Source organism: Neopsephotus bourkii, unplaced genomic scaffold, assembly GCF_033783945.1.
Source record: "Neopsephotus bourkii isolate Nb327-2 ecotype Australia unplaced genomic scaffold, CSIRO-AGI_Nbou_v1 NB_272, whole genome shotgun sequence".
In the NCBI taxonomy this organism is placed as follows: domain Eukaryota; kingdom Metazoa; phylum Chordata; class Aves; order Psittaciformes; family Psittacidae; genus Neopsephotus; species Neopsephotus bourkii.
The window spans coordinates 22,157,482-22,180,964 of NW_026900781.1; the positions used below are offsets into that span (position 1 = coordinate 22,157,482).

Below are 23,483 nucleotides of genomic sequence, written 5' to 3' on the forward strand. Positions count from 1 at the left end.
TGACATTAGGAGAGCTATGTGGGTACAGAACAGCTTACAAGAGTTTTCAAACATATACATAGTGAGATTACTTTTTTAAATTGTGAGTATGAATTGTTAAAGTTCAATAAAACTAGTCGCACTTTACCCTGTATTAAAAATAGGACATTAAATGCACCTCAACTTCCAAAAAGTCAAAAAGAAACACTGGTTAAAGTTTCCACACAGATCTGCTGAATTATCAGGTCCACACTGTACCCAGCGGGCAGCAAAATATTTAAAGGAAAAAAAAAGGCAGGCAGAGGGAAGGTGATCAAGATGATCTGCAATAATTTACAGTCCCTTTCTTGAAGTATAAATACAAATAATAATAATCTTCCTTTATTAATTCTCAGGGAGGCATGTGCTAGACTAGAAGCATGATGATGTAACATCTGCAGTAGCCTATTTCTTACTGTTTGTCACTATTGTACTCAGGCTGATTAAAGTTCCTGTGAATAAACAAAGCTTCTAATCCAAGTTATAGGACCAGGCCTGCCCCTCACCAATTACCATTGTTTCAATGAAAAATAATATGAATATATTTTTTTTCTTCTCCAATGGATTAATAGAGTTGGTGAGATTGTGTCTATGTCTTATTAAAGGGTAAAGCAATTATTGCTATCCTTTGTTTTAAATTAACAGACAATAAAACCTGCAGATATTGCTACTGTCCGCACACTGGGTCGACCTCCTCACCTCATTATGTGTATCATGGACTGTGTGTTACTGCTCTTCCAGCGGAAACTGAACAACGTGAAAATTAATCAGGAAAAATGTTGTACCATCCCATCATGGCAAGAATCTTTGAAACTGATGACAGCAGGGAACTTCTTACAGAACCTGCAGGTGCTTGTGCAACCTTTTTGATATTTTCTTAATACTAGGAAATAGGTGACAGGTTTTTTTACTGGTATTCACAGGAGAATAAATGTGCAAGGAGAGTCAGACATACAATAGATCTGAAAAGTTAAGGGCTTAGAAATAAGTATGTCATAATGAAATAAACTTGAATCCTTCTGGCAAAGTCAGGTCATAAATCAAGTATAGTTTCTCATAAGTAAGGCAATGAAATTACTTTCAATGACAAATGATTCAAAGTTTTAAGCATTTGGTTTGAATAGCCATTATTTATCTGTTTCATTAAATCTGACAGAAAACATCTTTTTTCTGGTACCTAACATTGCATTAAGTTTCATCATTGCAACTTGTGCAGTGGCTTGCAAAAGTACAGTTAATTATCAAAATATACCAAATCAGATTTTTTTTAAATTTGGGAATTTCATCTCCATAACATGCATCTAGAGAAATAGGAAGAGTAATTGGTGAATAAATACCTGCTCAAAATTTAAACTAATAATATTATAATTAATTTACTCATAATAAATCTTACCTTGTCCTGCCCCATTGGACGCTATTACTTCTGATTTCTGAGTTTGTTTAATCTGTCTCTCATCCAGCAGGAAATTACAGATGGCAGGCTTGGCCAACTTTGTATGGTTGGTAGTGCCATAGATGCCATTTATTGTAATGTTCACATTGCATCCACTCTTAAGGATTTTTAATTTACTGAAGGGCTTCAGCATTTCATTGTTTGTGCATAAATAAATCTATTTGTGGTTCAGGGAGCTATTGTTTTGAATTTGTCAGTGGTGGCCTTTCATTATACCTGTAAATAAATATTTAAAGAGCAAACTTATAACGAATATTTGACCATCAAAATGAACTTGAATGAGAAAATGAAGAGCTTTCAGGAATGAAAGTGGAAAAAATGCTTTTCTAAGGAGAGAATCAAAGTAAGTTCTTAAAATTGAAACACTCCAATAATAAGATAATTTAAGTAGAAGATAGCTGGATTGCCCTTGGAAAGGACTTTCTTGTAGAATGTATGTTTATGAACCAGAGCTAAGCATTTTTTTTTTCTTTCTGAAGATAGTTACTTACTCAATCTTAAGAAAAATGTAATTTCAAGCAGCATACCAAAAATGGTTTGGATATATATATATATATATTTTTTTTTTTCAGCAATTTCCAAAGGATACAATTAATGAAGAAGTGGTAGAACTTTTGAGCCCTTATTTTGAAATGGTGGACTACAACATTGAGACAGCTAAGAGAGTATGTGGGAATGTTGCTGGCCTTTGCTCATGGACCAAAGCTATGGCTGTATTTTTTTCAATCAACAAAGAAGTATTGCCTTTAAAGGTAAGTCTGTTAATCAGTGGGAGGCATACAACCTCTCTTTGCTCTTTCTCCCCCCCTGTGTGCACTTGAGGATTTCATCAACTGGAAACATCAGTTGCCTTATTCTAAATGGTGCATGCCTCTGTATGAATTTATTATCCTGACAGTAAGAAGTCTACAGTAAAATATATTTGAAATGTGCTACCACTTGTAAGTTGTCAAAATTATGAAAGAGTGTGCAGTTTTATGCCTCTGGGAGTCTTCTGACTGGGCAGCTGTTATCTAGGTTAATTCACTATTGCAGTTTCTTTAACTTAATTAGACAAAAACTCAACATCTGATTCTTTTATGTTCTGGATCTCAGTTCACAAGAAGACTGACTGTACAGACAGTCTGTGTACCGGTGTTGTTAAAAAACCCCAGCATTAATACTTATTAAAAGGCAAGGATGAAAGTCAGGAAGAACATGGTCAAGCATGAGTTTAACACAGAATAAAGAGGAATGACTGAAAGGGTAGCAAGATTTGTAGTTAGAGGTAGTATTTTTCATTAGACAAAGCAAATTGGTTGGAGAAATCAAACAGGCTTCTAGTGGCACCAGTCTCTTTTGCAGACTAACATTTTGTGTCACATGGAAAATGGCTGGTATTCCCAGAAGCTTTTCTAATTACTTCTTCTAATTGATGTTAGACCAACGACTTGATTGCAGCTACCTCGAGCAAGAAGTCAGTTTGTTGTAAAATTCAAATAAAAGGTTTCAAATGCGTGATCAAATCTCTATTGAGCAGTTTGATTTTGAAATGTAATACAGTAAACCTCTTTGAGATACATTATATCAACTGTTTTGAGATGTTGTATGTATGAATGCACTTATATTTGTATGTTTTGTAGGCTAATTTAGCAATCCAGGAGAATCGGCTAACCACTGCTCTGCTGGATCTGCAGAAAGCTCAAGAAGAACTGGGTGCCAAGCAAGAAGAATTAGATATTGTACAGGCAGAGTATGAAAAAGCGATGACAGAAAAACAGGTTAACTGCTCTTTACAGAAAAGAAGTTGCTACTTTAAGGAAAACTGAATGCATTCTCTCATTTTCACTATCATTTCTTGGAAGGGATGTTGAGGGATGAAGGATAAGAGAGAGATATTATTTGGATACTGACTCTTTGGATCCCATCTCTTCTATCTCTGATTCTTTCAACCCCTCTCTTCTACCTCCTTAATATGTTTTTTATTCAGATTATTTGTGTAGCGCCTACTACTGTAACATCAAATTTTATTAATGTATGTTATCTGTGTATACTGTGTTTGAAATTCTGGGCAGAATTTCTGAGACTTAATAAGCACCAGACAGTTTGCATATCTTTTAACATGTATATCAACATGAAAGTTAAGGGCAGATAGATAAACAAGTTGAATCACATTTATGACAAGTGTTACTATTTTGTCCTAATGTATTTTATCCATCCCATTTTTCCCTCCTGATCTGCATGGTGATAGAAGAGAGAATATAATTTTAGGCTGTTAACTACTGGCTTAATTAGATGTAAAGGTTTTTCTAGTGTATCAGAACATAACTGTAAACCTTTTTGTTGGTGTATGGTTTTCCCTAGACTTTGCTTGAAGATGCTGAGCGATGTCGTCATAAAATGCAAACTGCCTCAAGTCTGATAAGTGGTTTAGCAGGTGAAAAAGAGAGGTGGACAGAGCAGAGTAAAGAATTTGCCATGCAAACTAAGAGGCTAGTGGGTAAGTTCATATTAAAAGAAATAAAATACAGGAATTGCATATGTTATGCATGGGCTTCAACTTGACATATATGACATGCAGTGTGTACCTGGGTCACTGATATTTTATGTTTGCTGATGTTTGCAGATAGCAGTTCAAAGAGAGTGTTATGTTAGCAAGTGCCAATAAAATGTCTATAACTGAGAATACGGATGAGACTGATTTTCAGGCTGTGACAATTATATGAAGAAATCAATATTTTTAAATGCAGTTATTAATGTTCATCAAACTTTTGTTTCCTAAAAGTGAATTTTTATTTTGTAAATAGGCACTTTGAAACTAAAGTACTTTGTAATAAAGAATTTATTAGTTAGATCCATCCTTTAACGTGGACTGAAATTTCTCTGACTTTTGTCTTGAAATGCTGTAAGAAGCATATATTATTGTATAAGTTGCATTACAGTAAATATATACTTTATCTGCTGGTATAAGATGTATATGTGTATTATTAACTTGCTAAAACTACAGGATACCTTCCACATATATTTATGTTTTTTTAATACATAACTTGAAAAAGTTAAGAAAATATTAGTACTCTGTAAAAGTACAGTATCTTCTTCAGTTTGAATCCTGCATTCTTACTTCAGAGATAAAAAAACCCCAAGCTTGTTATGAATCTTGGGGGGCAGCTTCAGATTAAAACATCACACTTAATACCTCTATAATGACGTTTATTACAATTTCTTATTACTAGTAGCAATAATTGCAGTTTATTTTTTCTTAATTAGTAGTCCTAAGTAAAGTTCTTTTTTCTCCCCACAAAATATGGTTTAAGCTGCTCTTGTGATTGTGCAAGGAAATGATGGAAGTTTATGAGTAAGTTTATTCTGCCATGTCCTTCTTGTGCAGAATCTGTTTGGAATAATGTTATGTGTGTATTGGGTTGACCTTTCCTGGCTGCCAGATGCCTATCTCTTGATTACTACAGTTGCACTGTAAAGAAAGAGTACCATGAAGTAGACATGACATCTACTGAAATGTAGCATTCTTTTCCTATGTAATGAGCCTTAAGGAAAGAGATGACAACTCAGTCTTGTGGGTCAAAATGTGTTCTTCAATTACAAGCCAAATGATACAACTAGTGAAGGAAGCAGCTCATTCATTAATAGAATAGGCAAAGTTGTAATTTCTTTTTGTTTGTTTGTTTTTGTTTTCACTTTTTCTATTTAAGGTGATGCACTCTTGGCTACAGCTTTTCTGTCCTATTCTGGTCCTTTTAACGAGGAGTTCCGCAGCCTGCTATTAAATGACTGGCAGAAGGAAATGAAAAGCCGGAAAATCCCCTTTAGTAGCAACTTGAACCTCATAGAAATGTTGACTGATGCACCAACTATCAGTGAATGGAACCTACAAGGATTACCAAATGATGACTTATCCATACAGAATGGAATCATTGTCACTAAAGCATCTCGTTATCCTTTATTAATTGATCCACAGGCACAGGGTAAAATTTGGATTAAAAATAAAGAAGGCAGAAATGAACTTCAGGTAATAGGAGTGCTGGTGCTTTCATAATCCCTAGAAACTCTTAGCTCACAAAATGTTATAATCAGTGATTCAAATAATTCTTAGCAAATGCCTTTTATTTAAATTGCCTGGGCTGGATATAAAAGATACTTCAGATATATTTTGGTATCTATTAGATTTGAGATTTGGCTAGATATGAAAATGTACATTTGAAGCTTATTATTTCTAATGTCTTGATTTGTTTAATGAACTTATTTTAATGAAACATAAACCTTTGGAAACTAGGCTGGATGGGTAATGTCTGGGAAGAGTTGAAGTGTGTTTACAGGATATAATAAGCATTACAAACCCCCAAATGAGTGATTAATGCAAGTTCATATAAATGTTTGAAACTGAAGATGCATAACATATTTTTATCATCTTTTAATCAGAATTATTGATAATTTGTGTTGTCTTAGCATGGATTTCAAGTGCTAAACGCTCCAACAACATCAGTCTGATGCTATCTTTTCTTGTGCTCACAGTCTTTGCCTCAATTCTATTCTAACCATAGGATCATTGTTTTTATCAGTAATATAAATAAAACTAAATAAGTTTTAAATATAAAATAAAAATCCTGGTAACTGGGCATAATATAATATAGAGGTCCGTAATTGTATTTTTAGATCACTTCTTTGAATCACAAGTATTTTAGAAATCACTTAGAAGACAGCCTTTCTTTGGGAAGACCTCTTCTGATAGAAGATGTTGGAGAAGAGCTAGACCCAGCACTTGATAATGTTTTGGAAAGAAACTTCATTAAAACAGGTTCAGCCAATAAGGTAAAAATAGAACAAATGAACAAATAAGTGGAAAGAGACATAACCCCCTTGCCCTCAACAAAAAACCTCCTATAAGTATATGACTTTGAAAGATTAAAGTAATATTTAATTGTGATTAATATGAATACTAAAAAAAAGTAGAGTTTAAGATATCAAATAGTAAATATATTTAATCTACAGAGTTCCTTATCCATTTGCTTATGACAATTTTTAAAGACTAAAATTATCTGTGAATGACTAATTTAAAGTGATCTATAGATATTTTCAACAAATACTTTGCATCAGACATATAATTTAACACTGTTTTTTTTTCCACATTTGAACACAAATTGTAACCTGTGTTTCTATATGCAACACCTGAAAGAGTGTGCACTGGTTCTTGATATGTCAAGACTTCTTTTTAATACTTTTCTTAAGGTGAAGGTTGGTGATAAGGAAGTAGATGTTATGAAAGGCTTCAGACTTTACATCACCACAAAACTGCCAAATCCATGTTACTCTCCTGAAATTAGTGCTCGAACATCCATCATTGACTTTACTGTGACCATGAAAGGTCTAGAAAATCAACTCTTAGGCAGAGTCATTCTCACAGAGAAACAGGTAAAATGACTAATTGTACCTTTTTTTTCCTGGCTATATATCTTATGTTTACCTGTAGAATGTTTTAGTTTAATTTCAATTTATTACTCTCTAATCCCATATTACAGGATGACTTTCTGAATCTCTTTATTGTGATTATTCAATAAGGAGGGTTTACAGCACATCATTAAAAGTTTCTGCAAAGTTTCTGTTCCTGTATTTTCTGGTATGCCCACTGGTAGAGTCTGTGTGGCATACATCTCAAAGAATTGACTGATTACTGATAAGAATAGAGGTGCTGACTTCTTTTCCACCAGAATGTTAAAACAATCTGCAAGATGTGAGTTAAGCATAAAAACATCAAAGGGTAGCTGGTTTATCTGTATAATTTTAATGCTATTGTATTTCTTGGAATAGCTTGATTGAAGGGACTTGATTTATGTCTGAATATAGTATAACATAGACTGTTTTAATGATATGATAGTTTTGATGCATTTACTGTTATGTAATTTTAAAAAAACTTGCTTATTTAGTGTTGTAGAAACAGGTATTTCAGGTTAGTAGTAGAGATATAGAAGAACTGTTTATGGCTTTTTGAATTTCACATTCATATTTCAAGATTTTGGTGGAAAATGGCTCAAGTTTTGTAACAAACAGTAGATGCAAATTCTTGCACTTGTGAATAATTTTGGGATAGAATCATAAAAGTTATGTAGCAACTACGAAGAAAAATAACTCTATCCCAGTTGAAAACAGGACATAATTTTATAAATATTAGGAAGATCTTGCATTTTTTGGTACAGCCTGTAAAATGAAATCAGTTTATGAAAGGAATTCCATGAAGCTGGATTTGAAATAACCTGTTTGGTGCAAATTTCTTGAATATATATGTGTCATAACTTGGCTTAATTTTGGTTTGTATTTTTTTTTCTTGATGTTATGACTGGAAGGTTTTGAAGATCTGCAGAAAATTTCCAACTGTGTACTCGTCCTGATGTGCAAAAGTATTTTAAAAGATAAATAGATGCATTTTTCACTAAAGTTTTCATTTCAAGATATTTCACTTGCTTTAGTTTGGTTGCTCTGTTTCCAACTTGTTTCTCAGGATCTTCTTGTGAGGAAAACTTAGCTTTCTGTTTTTTAAATACATTGCACTCTAAAATATGTTTAACCTCTTAAAGTGAATTTAGCAAAACATGAAACTTAATTTGGCTTAGAATTATTTCTCAACATCATAATTATTATGTTTAATTGTATGCTAACATTCTTTTAATGCTATACTTTTAAAAATTGTTTCTGCTTTGTCAAACTTGCATAATGCTTGTGTTGCTTCATAATTGCTACCTGCTTTTCTTTATTTCCATTAAGCATCACTTGACTGAGATGGAGATACCTGTAGTTTACTGGTCTTTTTTAATCTTTTTTTTCCAGAATCTTTTGAACCTGTATGCACATCTTCTAAGTTATATGACATAGAATAACTATGACAACAGTCCCAATAAATCTTTTCTACCTGATAATGATGTTTCAATATGCCTTTTGTATAGTGACAAGATAAGAACCTAATTTGAAGACTGGAAATAAAAAAAAGAGACTACTTTTGCTGGCTTTGCTTGCATAAACCCAAACTTAAGAGAAGATCCTTGTGACTTTGTTGCCAAGTTTTATTGTACTGTGTGTGCTGTATGACATTACATACAGAATTTGAATGAGGTGTTCATTTTAATTCTGGGGAAGCCAGAGAAAGGCACATGTTTTATCTGCTACTTACATCAGGTTTCTTGGTTTAGCAGAACCTAACTCCAGAGAACTAACTGCCATTAACCTGGATTGGGAAAAGGAAGTTAGTAATGTTTATGTAATGTAATCCCTGAGCAGAAAACACTTAATGAAAATTTAAAAATCATTAAAGGAATAAATTAACTACAACTAGCAAAATAACAAAATTAAGCACAACATATCATGGAGACATTCAAGGCCAGGCTGGATGTCATTCTAAGCAACTTGATCTAGTTAAAGATGTCCCTGCTTATTGCGGGGGTTTGGACTAGATGACCTTTGAAGGTCCCTTCCAACCCAAACTATTCTGATTCTGATTCTAAATCTAATAATGAGATGAAGATGATTTTTAAATATTTCTTTTCTAAGATAAAAATACTTTCTTTACAAGTAACTAAATGTTTGAAATACTTAGGAACGTCACCAGTATGTGGGAGTGAGAAAATCTCTACTTCAGAATGTGGGAAAACAAAATAATTTCAAAAGTTGTCACAGTGTTGCAAATCTGTATAAAGGCAACTCAAATGGTGGAGTAAAACCTTTCCTTGAGCCTTGCTAAGGTCTGAGGTTCTTAATGCCTCCAGTGCTATCATATATTTCTTAGTGATGTCCTTGTTTCTTTGAAATAGTAACAGCCTGTCTGCACTGCCGAAGTGGAATTGGCAAAGGGGGAGTGAACATGCAGCTTCTAGCTTAGTTGAAACTATCTACCAGCCCTTTGCAAACAGTGAAGGAGTGCTTCTGTAGACATAGCTAATACTTCTACCAACTGGCTCACTCACTGTTGATTCATCAGGTGTATATTATCTTCTGAAAGACTCTTAACCCATCCTCTCCCTCTTTCTTGCTTTTTACTCCACTGTATAAAAACATTCTGTATTGTTTTAACAGAGTAGTTTTATATCTGGGGGATTTCTTTGCAATGAGTTTTAAAGTTTAATTTGAAGAGTAGCATAAGAATGAGCTGAAAGGCCTTTAATCTCTGAAAAGCTGTTAGCAGGTATTCACCTTTCATATATGGCCACTGGGAAACAAAGTAGATATATAAACCACCCAGTTTGTATTACTAAAAATAACAAACTAAATATTTCTAGTGAAGCAACTCAGTGTGAGTTTTCTTAGGCAATTAGACGTTTTCTTAGACAATGAAGCATTTCAGTGGGAGACTGAAGTTATCCCTCTTTGGTGGAGGAGTACCTTTAGATGTATTTCTTGAAATATTTGGTGCTTGATTTGATGTCTCTGGATGCTCATTGTTATTGGGACTATATTTTTCAATATGATGACTGGAAAAAATGCATAAATGAGGATGTGAAATAAATGAGATGGAGGGAAATAAAATCGTGTGTCTGGAAAGGTGCTTGCACTCGGCTTTCTCTGAAACAGAAAGAAGAAAAACAATCACTATTCTGAACTTCTAATTCCGTTAGAGCATTATATGAACATGTTCCATAGCATTTATTGAAAAGATTTGTTAATGCATACTTATGTAGCAGGTTCAGAAATACCCATTAGAAATACCACATGAATTCTTTTCCCAAAGACTCTACACTGTTTTAGTAGGATAAGTACCTTTAAAATTAAGTACCTTGCTTTATTTTGTTTTTATTTCCAATTACTCCTCTGTTTCCTAAATATTACCATGTATTCCAACAGGAATTAGAGAAAGAAAGAACAGATCTTATAGAAGATGTGACTATGAACAAAAAGAGGATTAAAGACCTAGAAGATAATCTCTTGTTCCGACTTACAAGCACTAAGGGTTCTCTGGCAGATGATGAGAGTCTAATAATTGTATTGAGTAACACTAAGAAGACTGCTGAGGAAGTAACACAAAAACTGCAGATTTCTGCTGAAACTGAAGTACAGATCAACTCAGCCCGGGAAGAGTACAGACCTGGTGAGTGAAGGTAGTAATGAAAGTCAAATGACTGGAGCATACAGTTAAAACAGCGATACTTAGAGCAGGAGAAATAGTAAGATGCGATCAGGAAGACCATAATATTGGTGGTAAGGATTTGTGTTTTCCTGTAAGTAAAATGTATCTTGCAAATGGCACACTGAGCTACAGTGGAGAAAATAGTCAATACTATGCTTCATGTGGAATTTATAAAATGGGATTTTCTATTGTCTCCCTAGGCTTCCCATTGCTCGCACGTTGACATTCTTTCAGGCATCAGTGTAATTGTAAATGCTTTTTGTATCTGTTTGGATGAATTATTTGTTTATTCTATCATAGATCCTTAAGTTATTATAAGACATTTCACTAGTCTTGTGGCTTTTAACTGACAAGTGAAAATGTGAAAAAATCGAAGAAGGAAAAAACCCTTTCTGAAATAAAATGTTACACCTGTATTTTACAAGATGTGTAAAATGGTAGAGTTAGCATACCAAAAATCGTTGCAGACTTTGTAAAACCTTTGTATTTAAAGCTAAATGATTGTTGAAAGTAAATTAAACCAGTTCTGGGTAAGTTAAATCAATATTGTTCATTTGGATTTTATATGACCCCTGTAAAAGTTCTAAAGAGAAATTTGTTTGGATACTCAAACAGTACTTCAAACCATCATACTTTTTATATATTCTACTGATAGTGTGAATGTTGCAGTATAACATCCAGATGCTCTCTGGGTATGTTCATATTTGCAATCTGGGCTTTACATTGTATGCATTAATTATAGACAAGATTTTTTCTTTCTGATATATAAATGAGGATTAATAAATGTTTTAATTATTTTTCTGGCCGGTAAAGAATGGAGCAACTCAAGGATCTTCAGTTAACATTAGTGTTAAACTCACTGTATTTGTAAAGAGTTGAGGTTTTTCTGCTTTGCATTTCTACTTTGAACAGTCTTTTTTTCCTGTCCTTCAGTTGCAACTCGAGGTAGCATCTTGTACTTCCTTATTACTGAGATGAGCATGGTCAATGTGATGTACCAGACTTCACTTCGGCAGTTTTTGGTGCTTTTTGACCACTCCCTAGCCAGGTAATTTAGCTAACAATAAGTAGAACTTGTATTTACGCAGTCCTGGAGTTAGTTGTAGTATGACAAATGTTTGTTTCTAATGTCAGAAAAAAGCATGTTCCTTGTTACAATCTTGACAGGAGTTGTCAGTTTAAATGCTTATAAGCCTTTTTCTGTTAGTTATCAAGGCAAAGAAACTTTAAATGTGCCTACAGTCCTTCAGAATTAAATAGTTAAAAAACATACTGTTCTGATTTTCAGCTATGCAGAAGCCTTGATTAGAAAGGAATTTGTTTTTGTTGCTCCTTCAATGTGAAAGTTGTTGCTAGATTGCTATCTGGTATTCTCTTTTTAAGACCTATTACTTTTTAATGTTTTGAATGTTCTAAAATATGTCTTTTTGTCTTTTACATAATATTCTCTTTAGTGAAACCTATGTATAGTGACATTCAACTGCAGGCATTTTTCCAACAGGTCTACTAAAAGCCCTATAACTAGCAAGAGGATTACTGATATTATTGAACATATGACATATGAAGTGTTCAAATACGCTGCCCGAGGACTTTATGAGGAGCACAAATTCCTTTTCACATTACTACTTGCACTGAAGATTGATATACAAAGAAACAGAGTAAAACACGAAGAATTCCTGATGCTTATTAAAGGTTGGAACTACACAGCAATTTTAAGTAGAGAATATGTATTATTTTGTGAGCTGCAGTTTTATCTCCTAGCCACTTGCTTCTTCCTTTTGCAGATGAGAAGCCAATCAACTGAAACAATACATGTTTATTATTCTGTTCTGGTGACCGACAACATTGTATAGCAGTTCTAATTTGTAGGAGTGATCTTAACAAACACAGCTTTGAGTAGAGTTTATTTGCTAACTGCAGGAGGACAAGCAAGCAAACAGGAACATAAAAGTGATGTTAACAGTTTAAAAGAATATTAGACTCTTAGTTAAATGTGACAAGTTCATGGCTTTAGTCTTAACTGCATGCAAGCACTGCATGCAAGTGTATCTTCACTTGAAAGCTTAGAGTAATTTATGTTACCAAGATACTAATTCCATGCAGGTGGTGCTTCCCTAGACCTGAAAGCTTGCCCTCCTAAGCCAGCCAAATGGATTCTGGATATGACTTGGCTGAACTTGGTGGAGCTTAGTAAGCTTAAACAATTTTCAGATATTCTTGATCAAGTAAGTAAGACCTTTTGTTTGACAGTGATTGTCTAGTAATGGTCAAGGCATGTAGTGGGAAACTGCTTTATTTTACAGAACAGAATGAAACTGACAGCAGATACCCACAGCTGTAGCCCCAACTTCTTAGATATGTGTGTTGACAAAAAAATTTAACACCTCCCCCCCTCCCCTCTGAAAATAAGAAGAAAGTGCAACGTTTCACGCCCCATAGTAATATAATACTTTCAAAATTGGGATATAGCTTGCTATTATTCAGTTCACATAATGCAACTTGAACCTTCTTCCAATTGTTAAGTCTGTCTTCCATCCCTGCTGTGCTTTCTTACACTATGTGTTATGATGCTTGTTCCAATATTTATCTGATTATATGGAGTAAGAGTTAGGGAAAGTTTGTTCAGTAAATTCAACACTTCTATGAATAGTCTTTATGGAGACTTAAGTGTATGGTAGTTAATGGTTTAAGTAAATAGCAATTGGTATATGTGAAGAATACTTTCTGTACAGACATGTGGGGAGTAAATAGATACCTAGTGTTCTCAAAGCTATGTCTGAGCCTAGCTTGTTGTGCCATTACATCATTAATGGAAAACACTGAGTAGTAGCTAATTTTTTTTCAGAATATGAATTATTAAGGGCATTGCATTCTATAATTTTGTACTTAAAATATGAAAACTTCTCGTGTGTGTGTGTGTGTGTGTGTGTGTGTGTGATTTATCTGTTTAGTAAGATTTACTCCTTTGTTGGTATAACTGTAGATTTCCAGAGCAGAGAAACAGTGGAAAATCTGGTTTGACAGTGAGAATCCTGAAGAAGAGCTGGTTCCCAGTGGCTATGGTGAATCCCTAGACTGCTTCAGACATCTTCTTCTTATCAGATCTTGGTGTCCTGACAGGACTATAGCTCAGGTAAATATATGTAGCCAACATAGTCTGTTAAATTGTCATTGGAATAAGAGATACAGGATTGCAGTTCAGTACTTTTTTATTTAATGCTAATCTCCTTAACTCCTTTTTGTAATGGACCTTTACATTACATTTTCTGAAATCCTTTTCAGACAATTTATGTATTAGTTTTAAGGGCAGTGTTAGTTAAAGTATCCCAATATATTGAACAAATATTAGCTAGTGATTTTATGGAGAGATAGGATTTCATCTGGAAATGTATGTGTTTATTCAATTCTGCTTTATTAGTTCAGAAGTTATTTTTTATTGCCCTTGTTGATAATACTCAAATTATAAAAGTGTCTTCCTGTTAGGCTGAAGGAAAATATTTAAAAAAAACCAACCTGCATTAAGGTCTGTTCAAAATGTTTAGATTAAGGCTATCTATTTAAAAAGGACAGAAATATAAAATTAAAGTTTGTTAAATGGTTAGATCCACTTTTAGGGAAAATCAGCTTCTAGAAACCTATTTTTAATCTTTGTGTTCTTCTCCAGTGGAAAAAAAAAAGTATGAATTATGCAATTTCTGATGATTTCAGAGCAATGGTTGGAAATTTACTGAAGTCAGAATGTGTCACTAAAAGTGTGGTGTTAATTTTATGGAGGCAAACCTTTAGATATTGTAACTAGACTCAGAGAAAGTCTTGGTAATTATTAGTGTAACTGTAGTCAATAGAAGGTTAAATGGTACTCTATGATGAATTTCTCAGATGTGTGCTATGTTTTTGAAGTGGAATATACAAAATTAGTTCCTCAGTTCTGTTAATGGGGGCAAGACACACTTCTATCTTATGATGGTTTTATGAAAACTGGTATTTTATCAAACACCAACTTCTTCTATCTTCTGTCTCTGAGAAGTAACCTAGAGTTATTAATGGGAAGATTGGTCTAAGACAAAAGCAATGTAGTGGGAAACAGTGCAAGAAATATAATCTCAGACTTTTTGAAAGAGCTTTTTCTATTTCCCAGCTAATTCTCAGGAGCAGTAACAATTTTTGAAATACATAAGGAAAGATAGAGATGGCTTCTATATGTTCATCTCAGTCTTCTACTTAACAGCAGTTACTTTTGTCATTGCTACTGTCAATCCATTGTTTGTTTAAGCATGAAGGTTGAAAAGGTCCTGGAAGCATATCTTCCATGCTTTCCTCCATTTTTCTTAAGTATTTGGAAAGGGAAGCTAGATATTTAAGGTTAGAAGTTTTGCTGCATAGTGGAGATACAATCTTTAAATCATTAAAACCTTTCAAATGGTTTAGTAAGATTATTTTTATTATACTGTAATTACAGGTACTATATATAAACATGCATCCAGGTATATTTAATAGACTAATTATTTTTGAAGTTTTAACTGGTCTTATAAGGTTCAAAATACCTGCTACAAGCTCAGGAGTGTTGCATCCCAACTAGAAAGAAGTGCAGCAGGAGGGCAAGGAGACCTCCTTGGATGGATAAGGAGCTGCTGAGGAAAATTCAAAGGAAAAAAGAGGCTTTTAAAAGGTGGAAGCAAGGACAGGCGGCCTGGGAAGAATACAGGGATGTTGTCTGGGAAGCTAGGGACCAGGTTAGAAAAGCTAAGGCCCAGTTAGAATTAAACTTGGCTAGGGATGTTAAAGATAACAGGAAGGGATTCTGTAGGTACATAGCAAATAAGAAACAGACTAGGGACAGAGTAGGCCCTCTCCAGAAGCTATTGGGAGAACTGGCTACACAGGATTTGGAGAAGGCCGAGGTTCTGAATGACTTATTTTCCTCAGTCTTCACTGGCAAAGGCTCTGACCACACCACCCAAGTCTTGGAAGGCAGATGCAGGGACTGTGAGAATGAAGACCTTAGGCAAACTGTAAGAGAGGATCTCATTCAAGACCATCTTAAAAACCTAAATGTACACAACTCCATGAGACCTGATGAAATCCATCCACAGGCCGTGAAGGAGCTGGTGAATGAAGTTGCTAAGCCACTGTCTATCATATTTGAAAAATCATGACAGTCAGGTGAAGTTCCTGATGACTAGAAAAAGGAAATGTAACCCCCATTTTCAAGAAGGCGAAAATGGATGACCTGGGGAATTACAGACCAGTCAGTCTCACCTCTGTGCCTGGCAAAATCTTGGAGCAGATTCTCCTGGAAGGCATGCTAAGGCACATGAAAAACAGCAAGGTGCTTGGTGACAGCCAGCATGGCTTCACTGTGGGGAAATCCTGCCTGACCAATTTGGTGGCCTTCTATGATGGGGCTACAGAAGTGATGGACAGGGGTGGAGCAGTTGATCTCATAAACGTGGACTTGTGCAAAGCACTCGACACTGTCCCACACGACATCCTTGTCTCTAAATTGGAGAGACATCAATTTGATAGGTGGACCACTCTGTGGGTAAAGAACTGGCTGGATGGCCGCACACAAAGAGTTGTGGTCAATGGCTCAATGTCCAGCTGGAGACCAGTAATGAGTGGTGTCCCTCAGGGATCAGTGTTGGGACCGGTCTTGTTCAACATCTTTGTTGCTGACATGGACAGTGGGATTGAGTGCGCCCTCAGCAAGTTTGCCAATGACACCAAGCTGGAGGGAAGGAATGCCATCCAGAGGGACCTTGACACACTTGTGAGGTGGGCTGATGCCAACCTCATGAAGTTTAATCATGCCAAGTGCAAGGTCCTACACCTGGGTTGGAGCAATCCCAGACACAGCTACAGGTTGGGCAGAGAAGAGACTCAGAGAAGGACTTGGGGGTGCTGGTCAATGAGAAAATGAATATAAGCTGGCTTCAGTGTGCGCTCGCAGCCCAGAAAGCCAACCGTATCCTGGGCTGCATCAAAAGGAGCATGACCAGCAGGTCAAAGAGGTGATCCTGCCCCTCTACTCTGCTCTCGTGAGACCTCACCTGGAGTATTGTGTGCAGTTCTGGTGTCCTCAATATAAAAAGGACATGGATCTGTTGGAGCAAGTCCAGAGGAGGGCCATGAGGATGATCAGGAGACTGGAGCACCTCCAATATGAAGACAGGCTGAGAAAGTTGGGTCTGTTTAGCCTGGAGAAGAGAATGCTGTGTGGAGACCTCATAGCAGCCTTCCAGTATCTGAAGGGGGCCTATAGGGATGCTGGAGAGGGACTTTTCTCTAGGGACTGTAGTGGTAGTACAAGGGGTAATGGGTTCAAACTTAAACAGGGGAAATTTAGATTGGATATAAGGAAGAAGTTCTTTACTGTTAGGGTGATGAGGCCCTGGAATGGGTTGTCCAGGGAGGTTGTGAATGCTCCATCCCTGGCAGTGTTCAAGGCCAGATTGGACGAAGCCTTGAGTGAGATGATTTAGTGTGAGGTGTCCCTGCCTATGGCAGGTGGTTTGGAATTAGATGATCTTAAGGTCCTTTCCAACCCTAACTATTCTATGATTCTACAATTCTATGATATGCTAACATGTGAAAGTAAATTCATTGCATATTTATATTTCTGATATAAATTTATAGTAGCCATCAGTTTATCTATTGGTTGTATTTACACTGGGAAGAAAACAGCTTTAAATGATTACATCACAGGTTAAACTTATGCTTTTTAATATAGGCAAGAAAATACATTATTGAGACTATGGGGGAGAAATATGCAGAGGGAGTCATCTTGGACTTGGAGAAAACATGGGAAGAGTCAGATCCACGCACTCCTCTCATATGCTTTCTTTCCATGGGTTCTGATCCTACGGACTCAATTATTGCCTTGGGAAAAAGACTGAAGATAGAGACACGTTATGTTTCCATGGGCCAGGGGCAAGACATTCACGCTCGTAAACTTCTACAGCAGACAATGGCTCATGTAAGGAACAAAAATCTGGATGTCTTTCTGTGTCTGTATTAAACACTTAGAAATGAAATTCCTGTCATGAAATATAGGTTTGGTAGGTAATTAATGCTGTATTTATTTGTGTAAGCAAATGTCCTCAGCAATAGAACTGTCTTTTCATAGTCATTTAATTGGCTATAACAAGCTTCTTGATATTGTGCAGAAAAGAGTGTTTTTCATATAAAACGGAATTTTTGTTCTAGCTTGTTGACTGATGAAAATAGCTGAATTGCTTGGATGGCATGGATAGTATATATTCTTCAGCAAGTATTTCACAGCATTGTTTTAGTCTTGTATTTTTAGTAATAGAAACATATTTTGTTAAAGAAGATTAATTCCAAATATACTATTGATAGCTACATAACCTTGAGAAAAACCAGGTTGTATAGCAAAATATTTTTTAATTTCTCTAGTCTGGATTTTAAATTGGGATAGACAGTCTGACAGCACAAGCATTTTACAGGTGAAACATGCAAGGATTAAAGAGTAAAATTGCCTGTATGAGAATAAAATCTGAGATATCCTAATTTAGCTTTGCCCATCAGGTGGTAGTACTGCTATGCCTGCTCATGTGAACAGTTTAAACTTACACTCCCATGTTATGAGCTTCTTTCCTGTCTGTATAACCAATTTTTCTCTGACTTGTGCTTCAGATTCTCATTTGACAACTTCACATTGAGAGCTAATTAGCAGATTAGATGAGAAGTAATTCAAAAGACAGGGAAGAAGAGCTCTTTTTGTTAAGAGAAATGCAGTACTTTTCCTCACTGTCTCACATACACTCTTAATGAAGAGGTATGAGAGATGTCTATATGAAGTATGATAATTCATATTAGAAAGTCTGGTATCTATTGATCGGTAGCAATATATTAATTAAGTATGTGTATTTGGTTATTTTTCAAGCTTGTGACCCTTGTGAGGAACAAGGTTTAGCAGCCTGCTCTATGGAGCTACTTCTGAGCTTCCTTATATACGTCAAGATTTATGTTTTTATCAGCACTATTATCGTGTCCAGACATGTTTTAAATGTACTGAAATGGCAAAGGTAGGGACTACTTGAAAAGACCAGGTGGGATAACTGAAGAACATTTGTTTAGGTGATAAACCCAAACAAGCTAACAACGCCTCCAGAAGGAACGGCCCACATCTTAGCTCACATAAGCTTTCTTTGGATAAAAAATACATTTTTATTTGCATGTGTACCTTTACTGTGGATACTGGTCCCTGTTTGTACATGAAATGTACATGAAATCAGATGACTAAGGCATTGGTTTTGATTTGGTGAGCTAGTGGTCCAAAATTGCCTGTGGATTATTTCCTCTTTTAACAGCTCCAATAAGCACTTAAACATGCCATATTTCACTATATATTAGATGTGTCTGCTTTGTTCCTAACCTACAACATAAAGAGAGATTTTTAGGTGTTTTCTTATTTGTAAACATTGTTGATAATTCCATGTTCTACTTTTTTGAACTAGGGAGGTTGGGCACTTCTACAAAACTGCCACCTTGGACTAGACTTTTTGGATGAGTTGATGGACACTGTGATAGAGACAGAGACTGTCAATGAAAGCTTTAGACTGTGGATGACAACTGACATTCATAAACAGTTCCCCATCACCCTTCTTCAAATGTCTATTAAATTTACCAATGAACCACCACAAGGACTCAGAGCTGGACTAAAGAGAACATACAGTGGTGAGTGCTGAAGTGGTAATGATTTAAATTTCATTTTGCTCACATTTGGACTCTCTGGTGTTACGTGTGGTCACATTGTAGCCACTGGTAGTAGATGTAAACTAGTATGAGGAGCTGATCACAATGATGCCAGGACACCTCTTGATCCTTGGTTTGAGTTAGAAGTTTTGAAAATTAAAGGGAAGAGAAGATCTGATGAAGTTCTGTTGCCAGAACTAATTAGACAGTAAAACAGGAAATGCTTTTCCTTTTCTGAAGTGTTGCCTTCTCATATTTCAATTCAAAATGTTTACATTTTTAATCTTCTTTTGTCTTTTAGGAAAAAAGCAACATATTAATCTTTGTTGGCTGTTAAATGATCTTTACATTGTATAAAATAAAGTAATTTAATGTGAATTCATCTATCACTGAATGTTTTTTGGTTTTGGTTTTGTTTTCCCTTAAAGTTTACTCTTTTAATTTGAGAGATTTAATAAACATTCTTCAGCATAGAACACTTTGTAGGACAATAATTTACTTTTGGGAGAAGTAGAGAGCTAACTGAGTATCTTTAGGAGTGATGTTTTAGCTCTGATTTGAAGCAGTTTTGAAAAGTACTTTTATTGTGTTTCTGATAAAGTCCACTTACAATATCAATAGGTGTCAGCCAGGATTTACTAGATGTCAGTGACATGGTACAATGGAAGCCAATGTTGTATGCTGTAGCCTTTCTACATTCCACTGTTCAAGAAAGACGCAAGTTTGGATCTCTGGGTTGGAATATACCCTATGAGTTTAATCAAGCTGATTTCAATGCTACTGTGCAATTCATTCAAAACCACTTGGATGGCATGGATGTCAAAAAGGTAATTAATGTTTTTGTGAGGAAGGTAGATTAGGCTGATGAATCTTTCTAGTAGTGGAACGTATATACATGGATCCAATTAACTGAAACACAATCAAGATTTTAAATTAGTCTTTTGTTTCTTTACCCAAGCATTTAACATTTGAAGTATATATGTCTGTAGAAGAACAGGCTTAAATTAGACTTTTAATCCTGTGCATGTTAAATTTTTATATTAATTTGTACATTTAAAAAAATCCTTCCCACACATCTCCCCTGAAAACATCAGAAGTATAAATCTTAGAAGCAGAGACCTTCTTTTCAATGCTAATTCAGTCAAATAGTCTAAAATGGACCACTGCATTTAAATATTCTTTCATTTAAATCTGAGTAAAAATAATAATATTTGGCTCTTCCAACCTATCTTGGCAGCACAAAGAAATAGTGGATTTAAATCATTACATGAGTTCCTCTTATATTTCTTACTGTCATATGGTTAGTTGTCATATAGAGGTCTGTGGAGGATCACTTTGTGATTGGCATTTTAAGTGAAGTTGAAAGCATGATTGGAATGTAGCTGTATCATTCTTGCCCAAATGCCGGAATAGCCTCCTGTATTAGTTGTCAATGAACTCTATTTTGATAAATCCTTGAAGGTGTTTTGGGAATTGAGGGTTGTAGGAAAAAATAACTTTCTTCCAAAAGGGACAGAGATGCAGGACTTCGTATGAAAGCTGTTCTTACTAACAGAGATGTAAATGGGTGAGAAGATTAGCTAAAGTCAGTGCTTTCTGTTTGCTTTTAGGGGGTCTCCTGGAGTACTCTTTGTTACATGATAGGTGAGATCCAGTATGGTGGTCGTGTGACAGATGATTATGACAAAAGACTTATGAATACCTTTGTAAAGGTTTGGTTCAATGAAAACACATTCAGTCAGGAATTCAGCTTCTACAAAGGATACAACATACCTAAATGTACTATGGTGGATCAATACCTTCAGTACATACAGGTTGGTAAATAAAAGCTTTCCAAAACCACCCCCCCCACCACTCCCGCAATTCACTTGAATCTCACAAGTTCCAGGGTCTTTGTATTTTGACTTTTCTTCTGACTATGTTTTGGCATTTGTTCACAAGCTGCTTATTGCTTTCTAATAGTCTATGTATCTATTAGTCACACTTTATTGTTGTCATCAATGTTATCATTGCCATGACAGAAATCTTTCCTTTATCATATGATTTGCTTGAGAGACATAGTTGAAGGCACACATGTAATAAAGAGGGCAAAGAATGGACTCTAGATATCGGGTACAACCTCACAGAAATAAGAGATGTAAATATATGAAAGTACAAGATGACTATTAAAATAGTGTATAGAGATTAAAATTGAATTTGTTGTTCATCTTGTTGTGATTTGGGCTGTGATATGACAAACAGATTACAGCAAGTTATATGCCTTAAGACTGTTTTGAAGAGATTTAGTCTCTTTACAATGTGTTTTGCGTGCGAGTTGGTTGGCTTTGTTTATGTTGTTTGGTTTTTGTTTCTCTGGGGTTTGTGTGGAATTTTTTTTTTTGCTTTTCAATATTTAGGTTATAAGTCTATCTCCAGTTGTGCTCGTTTTATATTTTACTGTGTAGAGCCTTCCTGCTTATGACACACCAGAGGTGTTTGGTTTGCACCCAAATGCGGATATCACTTACCAAACTAAACTTTCCAAGGATGTATTGGACATCATCCTCAGCATTCAACCTAAAGATAGTACTGGTGGAGGAGGAGAAACCCGAGAGGCAGTTGTCGCCAGACTGGCTGATGATATGCTAGAAAAGCTTCCAGCTGATTATGTACCATTTGAAGTGAGTTAATGAAATTCTGTCAAAAACATTTGCTCCATTTTGCTTTGTGTGGATTAAAAAAAAAAAAAAGAAGTAACTATTATTTTTCTAAAAGCATGTATGAATCCATTTATACTGGCAGTGCTTCAAACAGGCATTTTAAAGAAGTCTGACCAGACTCTTAACATTTATGATGAAGTCACTAAATGTGCACTCAAGTGCTTCTGTAAGAGCTTTTTCAAAATATTAAACCACTTAATGCTTAAGTTGTCATTTGCACTATGGGGGAAGTAGCACCACCAGCTTTTAACTAAAGTTGTTGACACAGTAGAGAACTGAGATGGTGTTGCAAGTGTATTTGAGTTTCTAAAGTATTACAGCTTTAGCATACGTATTACTTTGGGATTCAGATTATATGCTGAAGATATTTTTAGGCTGCTTTCTTTGTGAAGTGAAAGGCGAAAAGCTTGTCAAGTGGCAGGTTTCATTGACTGAAGCCTAGTGTTAGTGTCTCAGGATCCATATTAACACACAACAGCCTATGTAATTATATTTGTAATGGACGCCTGCTGCCTTGCAGTCATTTCTTGTCTGAAAGAGCAACTTGCCATCTGTTTGTGTTGAAGATAGAATGTCTCTCAAGGTGAATTTCTTAGAATACATTTACTAATGGCTAGATACATGGACACTCCAGCTGAGTCTATTACGCAAACTCATTCTGGAGACTACAGTTTGGGTGTTTGGACAATTTGTGTTGTTACTGGGTCTTTCCATAGTTCTTAATTACCCTTTAGAGCTCCAGAATATTTAGAATGCTAACATTATAATTCTTCCCAGGTGAGGGTGGTTATGAGTTTCAAATAAGCTAGTAAATTAGTTAAGGTTCCTATATTTTCTGTATCAGGAGATGCTGAACTGTTGTGTTTCATTATATTTGCAAATGATTGAAAGTAAGATTAGATATGTCAGTAATAAAGCATTTACAACACTTTTGTTAGGAAATGGATGTGAATCACCCTAATGAGTCATTAGCAAAAAGGTTCACACCCATGTTTGTATTTTAACAGATACTCAGTCTGCCCATCTAGGCAGTAAAATGTCTTATTAATTAGATAATATGCCTGCCATCTCCTTGAGGAGAATTAAATCTCTTATCCTTAGTCTTCTGCCCCTTCACTTAGATTTTAATGGAATTTAGCATGAGGACTTTTATACAAGGATTAGGTGTCTTATAAATGCCAAATTCCTTCTGTCAGGATGCTGAGCTATGAGGAGAAAGGAGACTTGTACAATCAAACACTCTCTTTACTGTTTTTGCAGAGTAGTAAGTTTCCCTTATGTGTGGTATGCCCATGAGTATGACCACTCTTAATGTTTTACATCTGTTTTATGTTTTCTGTATCCCATTTTGTATTATGTAAGCTTCCTTCCCTCAAATGGAATAATTATGATAAATTTTATCTGAACAGCTCAGTTAATTTATCTGAACCAGGAATACTGACTATCTAGCAGTCTTCCAAAAATTTGCACTTGAAGTTTCTGACCTACTGTC

At 35.3% G+C, this 23,483-nt stretch overlaps 1 protein-coding gene across 1 annotated transcript in view; it reads left to right on the forward strand.

Moving 5' to 3' along the window:
* DNAH5 (dynein axonemal heavy chain 5) overlaps positions 1-23,483 on the forward strand; it is a 116,648-nt gene that overhangs the window by 85,986 nt on the left and 7,179 nt on the right. Inside the window, exons 59-75 of the mRNA XM_061346726.1 lie at positions 664-867; positions 2,044-2,223; positions 3,094-3,231; positions 3,815-3,950; positions 5,161-5,477; positions 6,122-6,277; positions 6,695-6,877; positions 10,292-10,535; positions 11,508-11,622; positions 12,076-12,266; positions 12,678-12,799; positions 13,558-13,707; positions 17,305-17,550; positions 19,055-19,274; positions 19,914-20,119; positions 20,903-21,106; positions 21,737-21,952. Coding sequence (XP_061202710.1) covers positions 664-867; positions 2,044-2,223; positions 3,094-3,231; positions 3,815-3,950; positions 5,161-5,477; positions 6,122-6,277; positions 6,695-6,877; positions 10,292-10,535; positions 11,508-11,622; positions 12,076-12,266; positions 12,678-12,799; positions 13,558-13,707; positions 17,305-17,550; positions 19,055-19,274; positions 19,914-20,119; positions 20,903-21,106; positions 21,737-21,952 — 3,228 coding nt within the window. The remainder of the gene's footprint in view (positions 1-663; positions 868-2,043; positions 2,224-3,093; positions 3,232-3,814; positions 3,951-5,160; positions 5,478-6,121; positions 6,278-6,694; positions 6,878-10,291; positions 10,536-11,507; positions 11,623-12,075; positions 12,267-12,677; positions 12,800-13,557; positions 13,708-17,304; positions 17,551-19,054; positions 19,275-19,913; positions 20,120-20,902; positions 21,107-21,736; positions 21,953-23,483) is intronic.